Consider the following 15914-nt stretch of genomic DNA (forward strand, 5'->3'; position numbering starts at 1 on the left):
TGCCGCAGCACTCCATCACTCTCCTTCTTGGTCAAATAGCCCTTACACAGCCTGGAGGTGTGTTTGGGGTCATTGTCCTGTTGAAAAATAAATGATCGTCCAACTAAACGCAAACCGGATGGGATGGCATGTCGCTGCAGGATGCTGTGGTAGCCATGCTGGTTCAGTGTGCCTTCAATTTTGAATAAATCCCCAACAGTGTCACCAGCAAAACACCCCCACACCATCACACCTCCTCCTCCATGCTTCACGGTGGGAACCAGGCATGTGGAATCCATCCGTTCACCTTTTCTGCGTCTCACAAAGACACGGCGGTTGGAACCAAAGATCTCAAATTTGGACTCATCAGACCAAAGCACAGATTTCCACTGGTCTAATGTCCATTCCTTGTGTTTCTTGGCCCAAACAAATCTCTTCTGCTTGTTGCCTCTCCTTAGCAGTGGTTTCCTAGCAGCTATTTGACCATGAAGGCCTGATTGGCGCAGTCTCCTCTTAACAGTTGTTCTAGAGATGGGTCTGCTGCTAGAACTCCGTGTGGCATTCATCTGGTCTCTGATCTGAGCTGCTGTTAACTTGCCATTTCTGAGGCTGGTGACTCGGATGAACTTATCCTCAGAAGCAGAGGTGACTCTTGGTCTTCCTTTCCTGGGTCGGTCCTCATGTGTGCCAGTTTGGTTGTAGCGCTTGATGGTTTTTGCGACTCCACTTGGGGACACATTTAAAGTTTTTGCAATTTTCCGGACTGACTGACCTTCATTTCTTAAAGTAATGATGGCCACTCATTTTTCTTTAGTTAGCTGATTGGTTCTTGCCATAATATGAATTTTAACAGTTGTCCAATAGGGCTGTCGGCTGTGTATTAACCTGACTTCTGCACAACACAACTGATGGTCCCAACCCCATTGATAAAGCAAGAAATTCCACTAATTAACCCTGATAAGGCACACCTGTGAAGTGGAAACCATTTCAGGTGACTACCTCTTGAAGCTCATGGAGAGAATGCCAAGAGTGTGCAAAGCAGTAATCAGAGCAAAGGGTGGCTATTTTGAAGAAACTAGAATATAAAACATGTTTTCAGTTATTTCACCTTTTTTTGTTAAGTACATAACTCCACATGTGTTCATTCATAGTTTTGATGCCTTCAGTGAGAATCTACAATGTAAATAGTCATGAAAATAAAGAAAACGCATTGAATGAGAAGGTGTGTCCAAACTTTTGGCCTGTACTGTATGTATGGCTTTATATGTATGGCTTTGTTTCACTGCAGCCCCAACACCTCAGGGTAAACTCTTTCTTTAATATCTTGGATATATGCTGTTATTGCAGACAATGTTGCAAACATTTACTCTATAGCAATATTGGACTTTATGATTTTTAATATTAACTTGGTGAAGTACCAAGTATTTATTTCACTGAATAAGCAACAGGTTAGACACTCATCTGCTTATTTATCGCAACTGTATACATGGTTTCTCAATGTCATTTGGCCTCATGCAGAAAGCAATTTACAAATCAATTTACACTTTTTGTTTGTTTGCAACCATTAGTTGTTATTTTGTTAGTACCCCTTGACTTATTTAAATCGCCAATGTTTTCTTAATTTTGTTCTTTTGCTTGATCAGATCATTTTTTACAAGTGGTCTAGAGCACACTTACCAAGATAAGAGTGAAAACACCTCGCCTTCATAGTCCACAAATTCTTTGTGCAACACCAGGAAACATGAAGTTTCTGTTTGTGGAACGGAAGTTTTTACACAATTTGAGGTTGTTTTACATGACGTGAGTATTTTGTGCAACTTAAACCCTTTAAAAACAGAACTCCTACAGGTTTTTATTACATGATCATTGTTTACATTATCCTGTTAAAAGTCCATCTAAAAATAAAACATCTAAAATAACTAGAGTGTTCTTTTTGCAGCAGCAGCAGCAGCAGCAGACAGTTTAGATATTTTTGCACCATTATGCTGTGTGCTTGGGATGACGTCATAACATTATGCTACAAGTGGTCCAAAGACAGTGAAAACATTTGGTGGCACCAGAGCAGCAGAGGGGTAGGTTGAGAGGAATGTCTGTTGTATTTTTTTTATTTCATATTTTTCTTTCTTCTTTTCTCGTTTCAATACTTTTATCAATTGTTGTGGTTTATGGCATTTAGTTTTTAGCCTGTACAGACTGTGGCTTGGCACTCTGCTCAAAAAAAAATAAAATAATATAAATATTAAATAAATAATATAAGTGCATGATTCAAGAGATATTTTAATCATGTTTCATATACAAATCTTTTGGACCAATTCTTTTTTTTCAAATTTATTTAAAAAACATGGCTGATAACATACATTCATACAACCATTTAGCTTGGGTTGTACAGATTTTGAGGATATGAAGCACTTGAAAATACAAATGACATCACGTAAGAAAAAATATAAAAAGCATGCAAGTGTAGCTGAAAGGACTGACAGAAATATTTTGATAATCCTGACATTCAAAAAATATTTCAAGGTTCCAGCTTCTCAAATATGATGAGTTGTTGTTTTGCTAGAGTTTCCCATACATTAGTTCATTTGTGGTGGCTCACAAATGCATCTGGCAACATATATTCATTTTCTATTTTTTTCAGAGCTGGACCGTTCATTTGGTGCACTGCTGGAATATACCGACCTGTTATTCATTGCACTACAATCTCAGAGCGCAAAGTGTACTCTGGGCATAGACAGAGCAGCAGAACAACATGTGCAGTGAAAGTAAAGCTTTCACTTGCCTCTGCAGCAGCTGCTCCTCTTATCCATCGATCTGATCAGCTCTGATCGGATCCACTCATCAATTATCAATCCTGCGACTCAAACTCAACAAAGTGCTACTGAAGAAAAATAAACTCATTAAGAGTTCTGCCTGCGCTGCTTTCATGGACCCCTAAAAACCTCAGAATTTAAAGGGATGACAGAATAGTTCAAAGGGACACACACAAAAAAACAAGACATTTGCATATGGTGTTGACTTCCTTATTTTTTTTTTTTTTTTTTCTCTTAACACAAAATTGAAATAAGATATGCAAGTAGTTTAGGAGAATGTTCCTGCATAAGGCCCATTATGCATCAGTACTAATGTATAGAATTATATATATCATGATGGAAGAAGGAATAGTTTCCTACTTTAGGAAATACCTTAACTTGCCTACTTGCCAAGAGTTAAATGAGAAGCTAGATACCACTCTCATGTCAGTACAGTAAATAAGGAGCTTATCTAGTGAGCAGCTAGCCCGGCTATATCTAAACAAACTGATGTCATCTGTGTAACTCATACAGAAAATGACACCATTTCACCAGCAGTTATGGAGCACACTAATTCTTGGCTAGGCTTTGTTACTTCCTGGAGACTCTGCTGGTCGCTGGGCAACCTCAGAATGACCATAAGACTCCAGCTTCATATTTACCGTACAGACATGAGTAATATCAATCTTCTCCTTTTCACTCTCAACATGATAGCAAATGAGCTTGGTTCAGTAGCGCCCACTCCTGTATCACACTGTTCTCAACTGAAGCAGACCTGTTGTTTCTCTCAGAGACGTCTGAGCTCTTCCATCTTCTCTGCCGTGCTTCTTGACTTCCTCTCTGTCACTCTCACAAACTATCTACAGTTTGAACATGTCTGCATTCAAGTGACTAACACACAAGATACACACACACACACACAGACACACACACACACAAAAGGCGCCCACATACACAGTGACTGACAGAGGCTCACGCCATCAGACACACTGCAGTGACGCTGAGTTATCTGAATCCATGTTACAGAGGGATTATTGAAATGAGCTGTGCATTCATTCACATTGTATACAGTGGTTTTAGTAGAGATTTTACGCGTGGGAGGAACACATCTCCTACCATGTATGCACCGATGTGTGTGTCTGTGTTATCCGAGTCGTTTTAATTCTGTTTTCGCATGGGACTGTTGGTTTATTGGCGTTTGTGTGTTTGCAGTCTTGTGTGTGAGAACCCTATTTGTGTTTTGCTTTGCATCCACCAAACAAGTCTAATATACCAGTGACACATATATGTGGTTACAGTATGTTTGTTGTTTATATTTGCTGTTAATTAAAATGAATCCATGGTGGGAAAATTCATATTGTAAATCCCTGATCTGCAGTATATGCTATCTAATGCTTGTAGAGTTTGGTCGATTTCCAGTTTTGCTGGTTTGTTCCACTGTATGAGCTTAAACGTGTTTGGTTATACGTAAACTGGTTGAACCAGCATTTGTCATTGTGACAAATTGAAAAGTAAGAAACCTGTGCTGATGGCACCACATCACTTAATTTTAACTCATATTACACCGGTAATAAGCAACACGGCAACATGATTAGTATAACTTAAGTTTACAAACAGACTAACTGAGCTGCTGGTGTCTGACAGGCCCTGTGCAATTTACTGCCGAGGCAAGGCTGGTGTTGGCAGCATGAAGGAGATCATCTTTTGGTAGCGGTGAGATGGGGGAAAAGCATCTTTTTTAGTGTGTCTTTTTACTTGAAGTTTGATGTGTTTTTTTTTTTGTTTTTTTTTTGGGGGGGGGGGGGGGGGGTTAGTCTCTCAAGAAAATTAAAACTGCACCAATATGACAACATTTTGGATTTGAAGTTGATGAAAAAGCTGTTCTAATTGACTGCAAGAGCCAGTTTGAGCTGGACATTTGTCAGACGCAGTGTTTCTGTTTATTCCTGTCTCTCACTTTGAAAGCACCACAATACGTGAAGAACAGCTAATTCATGACGATATGATACTTTATTATTTCACTACAAAAACTAAAATAAGATGGTAGCTTGTTAAAGGGGGATTGCTGGAGTGCTGCCAGTTCTGCTAATTGCCATTGCTAATAACAAGCTAGGCAACTTGCTGTTGGCTATATCGTAGGTAATTTCCAGTAAATATTACAATATAAAATATGAGTGTTTTTGTTTAAAAAAAGTAACATTACAAATGTATGAAGATAGCAAGTCGGCTACTCACCCATGTTTTCAGTGGTCATGTATCTCTGTCTGATCTCGAGCGTACAGCTGATAAGTATGTGGTTTGTTTCAACACATTCTCACTCTGACCTCGTCACGCATCGACGATTGGTTGTGGACTTTCCACAAGGTACCATGGGTGCATTGGCTGTTGATGTTCTGGGACATTGTGTCAACTGTCTGTTACGTGCACTGTCTATTTTCAAAATACACTCTTATCAGATCCTGTCTTGCATTTATATGTTTCATGATTAGCATTTTTGAGCTCTAATGTGAATAAACATGTTACGTATGATTGCAAACTCGTGATGAAGAAGTGACTAGAGAGCGCACTGATCTCATGCTTAAAGAAACTTAAACCTACCAGTGACCTGAACATACTTAGTGGGGAATTCAGAGGATTACTGAAACAACCACAACTGTAGTCAAAAACACATGAAATGGTCTCATTCTAGTGATAATACAGGTATGAATATGCATTTAACAAGCAGGTAACACTTATTTATGTGATGCAACAATAATAACAATGTTTTAATAAGAAAAGCTTAAGTTGTAAGAGGTGCTTATTATAACTCCCAGGAACCAAAATGTCTACAGCGTTTACAGAACCATGAATATACAAGAACTGTCTAAACAACAAGGTAACATTTCAGCTGCCTTCAACACACCACTCCTTTGACTGCTTAAAATATATGTTTTTCAGTCTATGCTTTATACAGGTGACACGTCTCAAAATAAAGTGACATCTCTCTCTAACAGTAAAGGCCTGTCAGCCAGCAGACATAATACTCAGTCTGCACTAATGTGTAAGTTTGATTTCTCTTGCAAGAAAGAAAACAAAAAACAAACAAACTATAAAACCGTCTTGCTCAACAACTCAGAAGCGCTGGATCTGCTCAGTTACACATTGACCTTAGATCCATGACATTGGAGGACTCAAGAGTGAGCATTTTTAATGAAAAGCGACCACCAAAGAGGTCGAGACATCTGAAGGGGCTCGAAAGCCTTTAAACCCACAGCAGGCTCCTTCCTGATCAGATCAGATTTCCAGGAAGCTCTACTGACTCGATGTCAATAAGCATATTTTTATAGTCAGCAGCTTTAATTAACAGAGCATGCTGGGAAACATGATCTGTTCATAAATGCCGGATTTATACACACTGAAGTACATGCAGCAGGACCATATGAACACATGTGCACATACAAGAGCCCTGGAGAGAACATATGGACATAAACAAAGCACTTTCACTAAAGGAATCGGTGAATCTATGCATTAAAGGGGCTCATAAACAAACATTCAGTGTTACTCACCAAAACATATAGTGTATCCTAGGGATCTATCAAACATGCCAAGTGTATTTACTTCCTCATAGAATATTTTTTTGGTATGTCAAATCCTGCATTGTTTATATTTATGTTTATTACCTCACAGTCTTCCTCTTTCCATAAACACCTTTTACTTTAAAAGACACTGAGTAGCAGATAGCTTCTTCTGTTCATTTAAAATGAAGAGAGGCTTACACAGATCGATCATAGATGTGACATATTCACCATGTAAGCCTGTTTTAATCTGTCGACTGATTATGCATCCATAAAATGTGACGAATAATAACCTAAGGAAGTGGATTTAGGTAGAATAATTAAGATTCCCTTGAAAAGATGCACATTAATTACAAATAAATACACATAAATAAAAAAATATATATACAGTAATGTATCAAATGCAATTCCATTACTAAGACGCAACGACTTTACGAAGGATAAAACATTGGTAATGTGATCTTATAAGCCTTAATTCTAATCAGCTGCATCTGATTGTCTCAACAGAGTTTCTGAACCCACTGAATTCAATGCAACTATATTTGTTTATGACAGTACAGTGTCTCTGTACTGTAGGATTCAAAACATTCTCAATATTTGAATACTGTAATGGCAGTCTGCACAGACAGTCACAGTCACAGACAAAACAAGACCTTCCATGGAGGTAAAGGGATCACAAACTCTCCTTTTCTGTTTGGGCTTTAAATGTGAAACATCTGCAAGAAGTGCTGAGTTTTATTAACAGCAGCTTACAGTCACACGAACAAAGAACTGGAAACTGTTTATGGAACTCAAACAACAGAGTCGTGATAAATGCTAATAAAGTGCAAAGGAGGTGAGTTTGAAAAAAACAAAAACACATGGTTTTGGGGGCAGAATCCCCGCTGAACAAAACAGTGCCGGTCGCTACAAAACAGCCACGTTTTGTGCCTGAAAAGTCACTGGAAACCAAGCAAACTTCGATAAACCATCGGTCTGCAGCTTTGCAGGCGTCTCACCTATGTGACACACCCTCCACCATCCCTTCCACCTCCCAATGACAAAGTCAGCTCATATGCTACAACACTTCAGAAATGTAGCTTTAATCCATGAGATGTACAAACGTAATGTATTAGTAGGCAACAGAAACATACAATATCAACATTTTCTTCTGGCAACTTGGGTGCAAAATTGACCTCAACACATCATCATCAAACATTGATTTGTGAACAACAAATGTAAAGAAATAAACTCCAAATAAAATGTGTGACATCTAGTTCCTGCCTGAATCCTTCTGGGTTAAAAGTCTAGTTTAGAAATCTAAAATATCGCCTTTAAACTTTGAAAGATAAAGTGCCTAACCACTACTTAAAAATTTGTAGCATGCACTGTCAATCTGTAATTGATTTATACTCTTCTTGAAGAAAACAAAGACAATTTCAGTCACATATTTTAAGGTTGTTTTTGTCTTAAAGATACAGCACTTTCCTCACCACGTCTCCTATCTCCTCTACTGTCTCCTGTGTCCTTGTCTCCTCGCAGGGATCATCTATCCTCAGTGTGTCTGCCCGCAGTCGGCTGTCAGCTCTGACTGATGGCCGAGCGTTTGATCGTGTCGGGGTTTGATTGCCAGGGTCTTGTTATCTGTCATCCCGGCGAAGGGGAAACTCAATCTCAGTTTCAGCCACAAAATGGTTTCCCCGGGCAACGCCCCTCACCGTGGAAACAACACGTAAAGTGGCGCCTCTGTCGGCACATTCAATCCAACGACCTGCCATCTGTCAGTGTCAGTCAGTGTCCGTGTGTGTGTGAAGATAGTGTAAAAGAGAAAAATCGTGTGTGTACATGGAAGTGTGTGTGTAAGACAGATAGTGAGTGCGTATGTGCTTCTGGCATTTTTCAGTGTCAATGTCAAGGTGTTTTTACTTAGTTAAACCTGTGCGTGTGTGTGTGTGTGTGTGTGTGTGTGTGTGCGTGTATGTTGGAGAGATATTGGCTGTGTGTTTGTGTGTGTACAGTGAGATTGTGTATCTGTAGATGGATGGTTTTCTGTGTAAACCCCGGGTGTGTGCATGCTTGTCATCTGTTAGTATTAGGAAGTGTGTGTTTGTGTGTGTGTCAAGCCTGACAACACTTATCTCATCACACAATCCGATCACATAAACCAGTGGTTTTCCACTTGGGGGCCAGGACCCCACAAAGTGTTACAATATGAATCTCATGGATCACGGGATGATCAACAGGTTATATAACAAATTAAGCAAACACGTTATTACTTTATATAATTTAGTTTTAATTGTTTTTAATTCCTTGTAAAACACTAGATAGTTGTACGTCTTCAAGCTGTAAAAGCCCAGACGCACCAAACTGACATCAAAGAACTAGTGGCAATGAAAGCCAACTGTTGCGTCACCTCACGTCAACGTGTCTTGGAAAAAAAGTTGCACATGAACACACTGCAAAGACTACAGCTGACGGCCAACCAGCATGTACATTTTGTGCCTGTGTGAGAGAAACTAACTCTCCACATCAGCAGCCAGTCGTCAATGTGACGCCAATGAAGCCAATGACGCCCAACAGTGTGGGACACACCACAAAGACTAGGGCGATGGATGCTTACCAACGGCCCAGCATCGGCCGATGGCCAAATGGCATAGTGTATCGGGGCCTTAAGATATTTAAATCAAACAGTTTCAGAGGGTATAAATCACTCTTCACTGAATTTTACTGAAAGGAAGTTGTAAACCAGGGTGGTAAATGATTCAAACAACAGCAGTAAAGACAGAAATGTCACAGACACAAACTATCTCTGGATGGATACCACTGGAGGGAAAAAAAAAAAAAAAGTTATAAATTCTCATCATCTGACTGCTTGTGCCGCCTGCTGTACACAGTTTTTGCAACTCAACTAATTGGAAACAGCAAATGTATGTTGATGGAAACACAATGAGAAAACACTGTTAATGAGCGTACCAGCAGAATGTTAATTGTTAACATATTTCATTTGTTTTCCAACACAATGTCAGATCTTGTAATTTAATATCCACTTATAATGACTACTGCCTTATTTTATGGTTATGTTTAGGCGCTGGCTGCACTTGGGTAAGATTAGGAAAGGACTGTTTGAAAGAGAAAAAGCTTGCAATGATTTGAGGCATAGCTTGTTAACATTTAAAGGAGCTGTATGCAACATTCAAAACATATCTATGATTTGAAGTCTGGGACAGGAGAATCTGCACATGGTTCTTGATATGGAGGTGGCTGAGCTGGGGGCTAGCATCTTAAAGTGCTAACTCAATACACAGTGATACACCATCAGTGTTGACAGAGCTAGTATTGTTAAACTCAGGGGAAACTGGAGGATGGACGCTAAGCTTCCACGACGACACCGTCCGAACATCAGGGGTAACCACGGTATGAGTGCAATGGAGAGCATTTGCAATGAGCGAGCCAGTATGATACACTCACAGAGACTCACATATACTAACATGCACAAGTGGCTGGACTGGTTTACCACAACAAAGAAAAGAGAAACTCAAATAACAACAATGATAGTTCAGATTCAACAACGTCACACAATAACACAAACAAACTACCAATCGAGGCAGCAGTAGACCAGCAGTAGACCATTAAGTGACGTAAAATTATTGTTTTTGTCAATGGAGAAGGGCTGCACAATTAATCAAAGTTTAATCACAATCACGATTTTGGCTGCCCACAATTAAACCAACATGATCAGCTGCGATGCTGACTTTTACAATGTGGGCTCCACTCGTATAAAGCTCGTATAAACCATATAAAAGCATCATCATCTGTCCTTTGTAAGTGTTTTGGATTTAGGAGAGAACAAATCACATGCAAAGAGTGCATCAGAGTTGTGTCTGCATTTCAAAGTAGACTTTCCATCGATCGGATCGGCCGATATTTCACATTTTTTTCAATTTTTCTGACCGGCCCTAAAGTCTTCATTCACCGATCCGATCAATGACGTCATTGTCATTTTGAAACTGCTCCTGTTGCAGCTGGCTTGTGATCTGTTTCAACTGCACTGTGACTGCACCGTTTGCTAGTGACCCTGTTGATTCAAATTTCAAAAAACTTTATTGTCCGTCCGTCACATAGTAACAGAGCTCAAAACATAAACGCTGCAAAGATGTAAAACACTCATTCACACCGATTAAACTTTTTTTTTTTTTTTAACAAACAAAGCAAAATAGACACGTCTCACTAGTTTAAATGTGTTTTTATGTCTTTGTGGCGTTTATGTTTTGAGCTCTGTCACTATGTGCTGGACAATAAAGTTTTTAGAATCCAGAATACGCCGCATGTAAAACCCTCTTTGGCACGTCGACGTCAGTTGCAAACAAAGTAAACAAACATGTCGGCAGTATGGAATTTTTTCACCGTGAACCAGAGCGATACAACAAAAGCTGTCTGCAACCTGTGTAAAGTTTTAGTACATCGTGGATGAAACTCTGCTAAAGCTTTTAACACAACGAATTTAATTCGGCACTTAGAGAAAGAACACAAGGAGGAGCATGCTGATTTCAAAAAGTGGAGTGCAGAAAAGGAAAAAGAAGGCAAAGGGGGTACAAGAAAGCTGATGGAGTTTATTGTGCTGGCCAACCTGCCATTTAATATAGTTGAGAACCCCGCATTCCAACGCTTGCTGGCGTACTTCGATCCGCGCTATCTCCTCCCAGGGCACTCATACTGTGGCGATACCGGACTAAACGAGCTGCACCAGGTTGTTCATTCTCACGTCAAGGCCCTCTGAGAGAACACAGTTCCTCGATTAGTTTGACCACTGATATTTGGTCATCAGATGTGAGCCCCATGTCACTGCTTAGTTTAACCACCCAGTGGATTGACCCAGATTTCAAACTCCGTGCGGCAGTACTACACGCCCAGGAATTCCGCGGCTCACACACTGCTGCAGCGCTGGTGACGAAATACAATGACATGCTCCAGGTGTGGCAGATTCCGAGAGAGAGGGTTCATGTCGTACTGCGAGACAACGCCGCAAACATGGCAAAAGCCATGCGAGAAGGAGGACTGCCGACCTTACCGCGCATGGCGTACACGCTCCAGCTGGCTGTCCATGACGGGCTGCTGGCACAGCGCATGGTGTCAGACATCCTTGCTACGGGGAGACGTATCATCGGGCACTTCAAACGCTCCCCTCAAGCGTACTGTGCGTTCCACGACGTGCAGCTGCAGCTGGGCCAGGATGTCAAAAAAATTCCAGCAATACGTTGCCACCCGGTGGAACAGCAGCTATTACATGCTCCAAAGCCTGCTGCAGCAAAAACGGGCACTTGCTGCTTTTGGAGCCGAGCATGAAGTTCTTGCTTCCTTCAATTCCAACCAGTGGGGTCTGATAGAAAACATCCTAAAAATCCTGGAACCATTTGAGGAGCTCACAAGGGCAATAAGCACATCCACTGCATCTGCCGGTGATGTGATCCCATCTGTGATGGCCTTAAAATGGTTCCTGAGCAGATATTCCCCAACAGATCATGGTGTGGGCACCACAAAAGCCGAACTGCTGAGAGCTGTAACCCGGAGATTTGATGGGATTGAAAACGAGCCCCTCTACACTTTGGCTACTCTATTAGACCCAAGGTGAAGAAAAACATTTAGCCTAAAATAATCTGCAAAATATACTTAAGTTGACTTAATAAAACAATGTTATTTATTAGCCTAACACTCACATTTAGAACAGCAAACATATGTTCTGTTAATTGAATAATATCTGTTCTATCTTATATATTTGGCTTTTACACAGTAAAACAGTTTTACACAGAAAAATCCTCAGTGTCGATGTAACTAATGGACCATTTGGTTACAGTTTTATTTTAAGTTGCTCTAAAAGAACAAATGCCCAGTTAAATTAACGTGATATTTTATTTATTATTTTTGTTTTAATAAAGGTACAAGGATCGATGCTTTTCTGCAGAGCTGAAGGCACACACACGGGGGCTGCTGTTAGATCTGCTGGCTACACAGACGGGCCCTGATGAAGGACAAGAACCTGGAAACAACAACAACACAGATGAGCCAGCTGAGAAGATGCCACGACCTGGTTCCTCGTCATCGATGTTGGGTGAGATCATGCAAGAAGAAAGGCCACAGCAGGCCACTGCAGCAATGTCTCAGCTGAATCTCTACCTGTCAGAGCCAGTCATCTCTCGAGATGCTGACCCACTGGCTTACTGGAGAGCCAATCAGGATCGCTTTTCTGCCCTCACCATTGCTGCAAGAGCTTACCTGTTAGCACCCTGCACAAGTGTGGACAGTGAGCGCCTGTTCAGTGCTGCATCCAACATCCTGGATGATCGAAGAAGCAGGCTTTCAGCCAAGAAAGCTGAGATGCTCCTCTCTGTTAGAAAGAATCTGCCATTGATGCATAAATAGGCATAGGCATTTATGTAGCCTAAGTAATATAGCAGCAAGTTTAAACCTCCTTTTCTGAATTTAAAATGTTTGTTTTGCCTGGGAGGGTGAGCATTGTTTACATTTTATTTAGTACATATACTTGGCTGCTACTTGTTTTATTTATTTTATTTAAGTGCTCCTATACAGACATTTTATTTATTTTATTTGTTGGAAATATATGTGGCCTGGGTGCCGTGCCATATTTTCTGTTCACCTGAGTGCCATTTATGAATGTTTTGAGGGAGAATTACTGCCTTTTATTTGCACTACTGTGACTGTTTATTGGAGTTATATATACATGTATATATGAACGTTTTGAGGGAGCATTACTGCCTTCATTTGCACTACTGTGACTGTAAATAATTTCATAGAGTTATATGAATGTTTGAGACAGATTACTGCCCTTTATTTGCAGCATACCTGAAAAGTAATTTAATTACATTAAAGTAATTTAATTACAATAAGTTAAGTTGTTGTGCCCATTATTTGTGTCTCAAATTATTTTGGTTTGTCCTGATTAAACTTGAATGCCCATTAGAGGTTATTGATGTTTAACCTTTTCATCTCAGTCAGTTCAGGACAAAAAATGTCAACAAAAATCCTTTTTATGATACTCAGTAAACTGTATAAATACGGGTAAACAAGTTATTTAAATAGACACATTTGCTTCCTCACATGATTGGATCGGTGATCGTTTTTTTTAAACTCTCTGATCGGTGATTGGTGATCGGCCCCTAAAATCCTGATCGTGTAAAGCCTATTTCAAAGCAACATAACTAACCTTTTAAACCGCTTGAAAAAACACCACAATCTGCAGTAAGGTGAATGGATGAGGGCCGAGAAAAATAACGTCACTAATATTACAGTATCATTTCCATGAATCCCTGTCTTTGTCCCACGGCAACTCAGACATTTACAGCAACAGTGTGACTACCTACCATAGAGTCTGACTTTAAAGTGAGCATAAACATTTCACTTTCACTTTAGTTTTAAATAGACAGGTTTTACAGAAAATGCATGAATGTTGGGAAGTCCTGAGTATATGACAGGATGAATGAGACTTGGGTTATACTGCACAAGTTGTGTGAGAGTGTGTAAATGGATGTTTTGATATAGTTTTGCTATAACATGGACCCCTATGATTTCAATTCATCAAGAATTTTCTCCCTTTTGGAGTCAATCATTCATTGTGAATGCATGCTAGAAAAACAAAGTTGTCTTTTTCTCACTGTAACACAGGGTAAGTAACTGATAAATAAATGGTCATTAGGGGGCGCAGTATTCGTTTAGCAACATTTTCTTTAGAAGATGTTCGCCAGACCCCACAAACTTTACTCTTGACCCTCCTGCAGGGGCCTAGATTACATTACTGTGGGGAAAACCTCCCTGAGCAAGCCTCCATTTTACTGCCTCCTCTGTATAACAACTAGACTTCAGCACAGAGTCACAGCTGGACACCGAGCAGGCCCAGACTGTGTTCCAGTGTGAATACAGAGACAGTTGTCCTCAGTAGGATCCTGATGTTTTCTGGGCAGCTATATCTAATAAATGAATGTTCATGTTTCTTTCCCCTGCTTTCCTTATTCCTTCAACACTCATCCGGTGTGTTTGTTTCTATGATTCTGACATCCATCTCTCCTTTTGTGCTCTCTGCTATGTCCTCATCTCCCTTCTTCTCTCCTTCCATCCATTACACCCTTAGCCTTAGCCACTTTTCCTCATTCTCTTTTCTTCTTTTGCTTACTCCCCTCATCTTCTTTCCTCCTTTTTCTTCCCTGTCCTGTCTCTCACACATCTACCAAACTGCTCCTACTTTAATTTCCTTCTCCATTCCCCCCTTACCTTTCTGTTACCTCTCCAACTTCCATTCTTTCCTCCCCACCTCCTTCTTTCCTCTCCCCCCTTCTCCCTGCCCTCTCAACAGTATATTACTCATTACATGTCTCTCACCCTTCCCCTCCCAATCCCCTCTCACCCTCACACCTCTCCCCTCCCTCCCTCCCTCCCTCCCTCCCACCTGAGTTATAACAGATAAGTATGGAGCTATCTTAAGCTCGGCTCTGCTCTTCTTCCTAGAAAGTAATTTGGCTGTGGGTCGCTAAGTCACCCCCAACTGTCACCCCGCAACCGCCTCTATCACCGGGCGGCCATCTATCTCCTCCTCCTGGTTAAATCCCTCTGCTGCCCGATACACACACATACACACAGAAGAATCCACCCAGCACAATCACACATTTGGAGTCTAAAAAAAGTGCACACGTACAAAAAAACACACACACAAAGGCAACAAGATGCACTGAAACTTTATGACGGCGTTTAACTAAACAGATAAACACAATGAGTCGACGTCTATGTTGTTTTCACATATATTCTAAACTTAAAGCTCCATTCAAAAACACGGACAGGGATCACAATCAAAGCTCCAAAACACATGTACACACAGACACAGACACAGACATACACAAACATATATATACACACAGGCACACTATGGTTTTTCTCGGTGTGTCCTCTTATCAGTCCAGACAGACAGAGGCAGACAGCTGCTAAATCGCTACTCTAGCATTGATAAACTGTGTGTGTGTGTGTGTGTGTGTGTCCGTGTGTGTTTGCTGGTTTTATGCATAAGCATGGACATGCCCTATGGATCCAGATTCAATATCTCTGTGCCAATGTATGTGTGTGTGTGTGTGTGTGTGTGTTTGTGGTTTCCAGCTGTACTGCAAATAATGTTAGCACAGCCAGCTCAGGGCTCAGGCATAAAGAACACAGCTGGGGGAGAAAAGATGGGATGAGGAAAATGATGATGAAAAGATGGAGAGAGCGAGATAAAGCACAAACAGATAGAGAGAATACACACAGAAAGGAGAGAGATGGCAATAAAGATAAAGAAAAAGGAGAAGCAGTAAAAGACAGTGGAGGTTTAGAGGGACGGACGTCTACTTTAATGGACTATTTTGCATTCAGGTTGTTGCTGGAGGCTTTTGGAAACCCCTGCACACTGTGTCTAATACTCTGGTAAAAGGGCAAACAAAACAGCAGCTACAATGCAGCGCAGCTGACTACACATCTCATTACATCGACCATTTTCAGGACGATCCTCGCCCGCTTAAAGCCTTTCACCCTGCTGTTAGACCACAGGCAAACCCTGTCAACTCTGTCTCACCTGATACAG

General features: G+C 40.7%; 2 protein-coding genes across 3 annotated transcripts in view; one reads left to right on the forward strand and one right to left on the reverse strand.

Moving 5' to 3' along the window:
* Nucleotides 1-15914, reverse strand: part of LOC117260308 (leucine-rich repeat and fibronectin type III domain-containing protein 1-like protein) — a 575214-nt gene that overhangs the window by 375130 nt on the left and 184170 nt on the right. The gene's annotated exons all lie outside the window — the stretch shown is intronic.
* Nucleotides 11138-13474, forward strand: LOC144462811 (zinc finger BED domain-containing protein 4-like). The gene is made up of 3 exons (XM_078167481.1): nucleotides 11138-11490; nucleotides 11576-11926; nucleotides 12235-13474. The coding sequence occupies exons 1-3, from the start codon at nucleotides 11138-11140 to the stop codon at nucleotides 12716-12718; spliced, it is 1188 nt and encodes a 395-aa protein (XP_078023607.1). The 3' UTR covers nucleotides 12719-13474.

This window comes from Epinephelus lanceolatus, chromosome 4 (assembly GCF_041903045.1).
Source record: "Epinephelus lanceolatus isolate andai-2023 chromosome 4, ASM4190304v1, whole genome shotgun sequence".
Lineage (NCBI taxonomy): Eukaryota > Metazoa > Chordata > Actinopteri > Perciformes > Serranidae > Epinephelus > Epinephelus lanceolatus.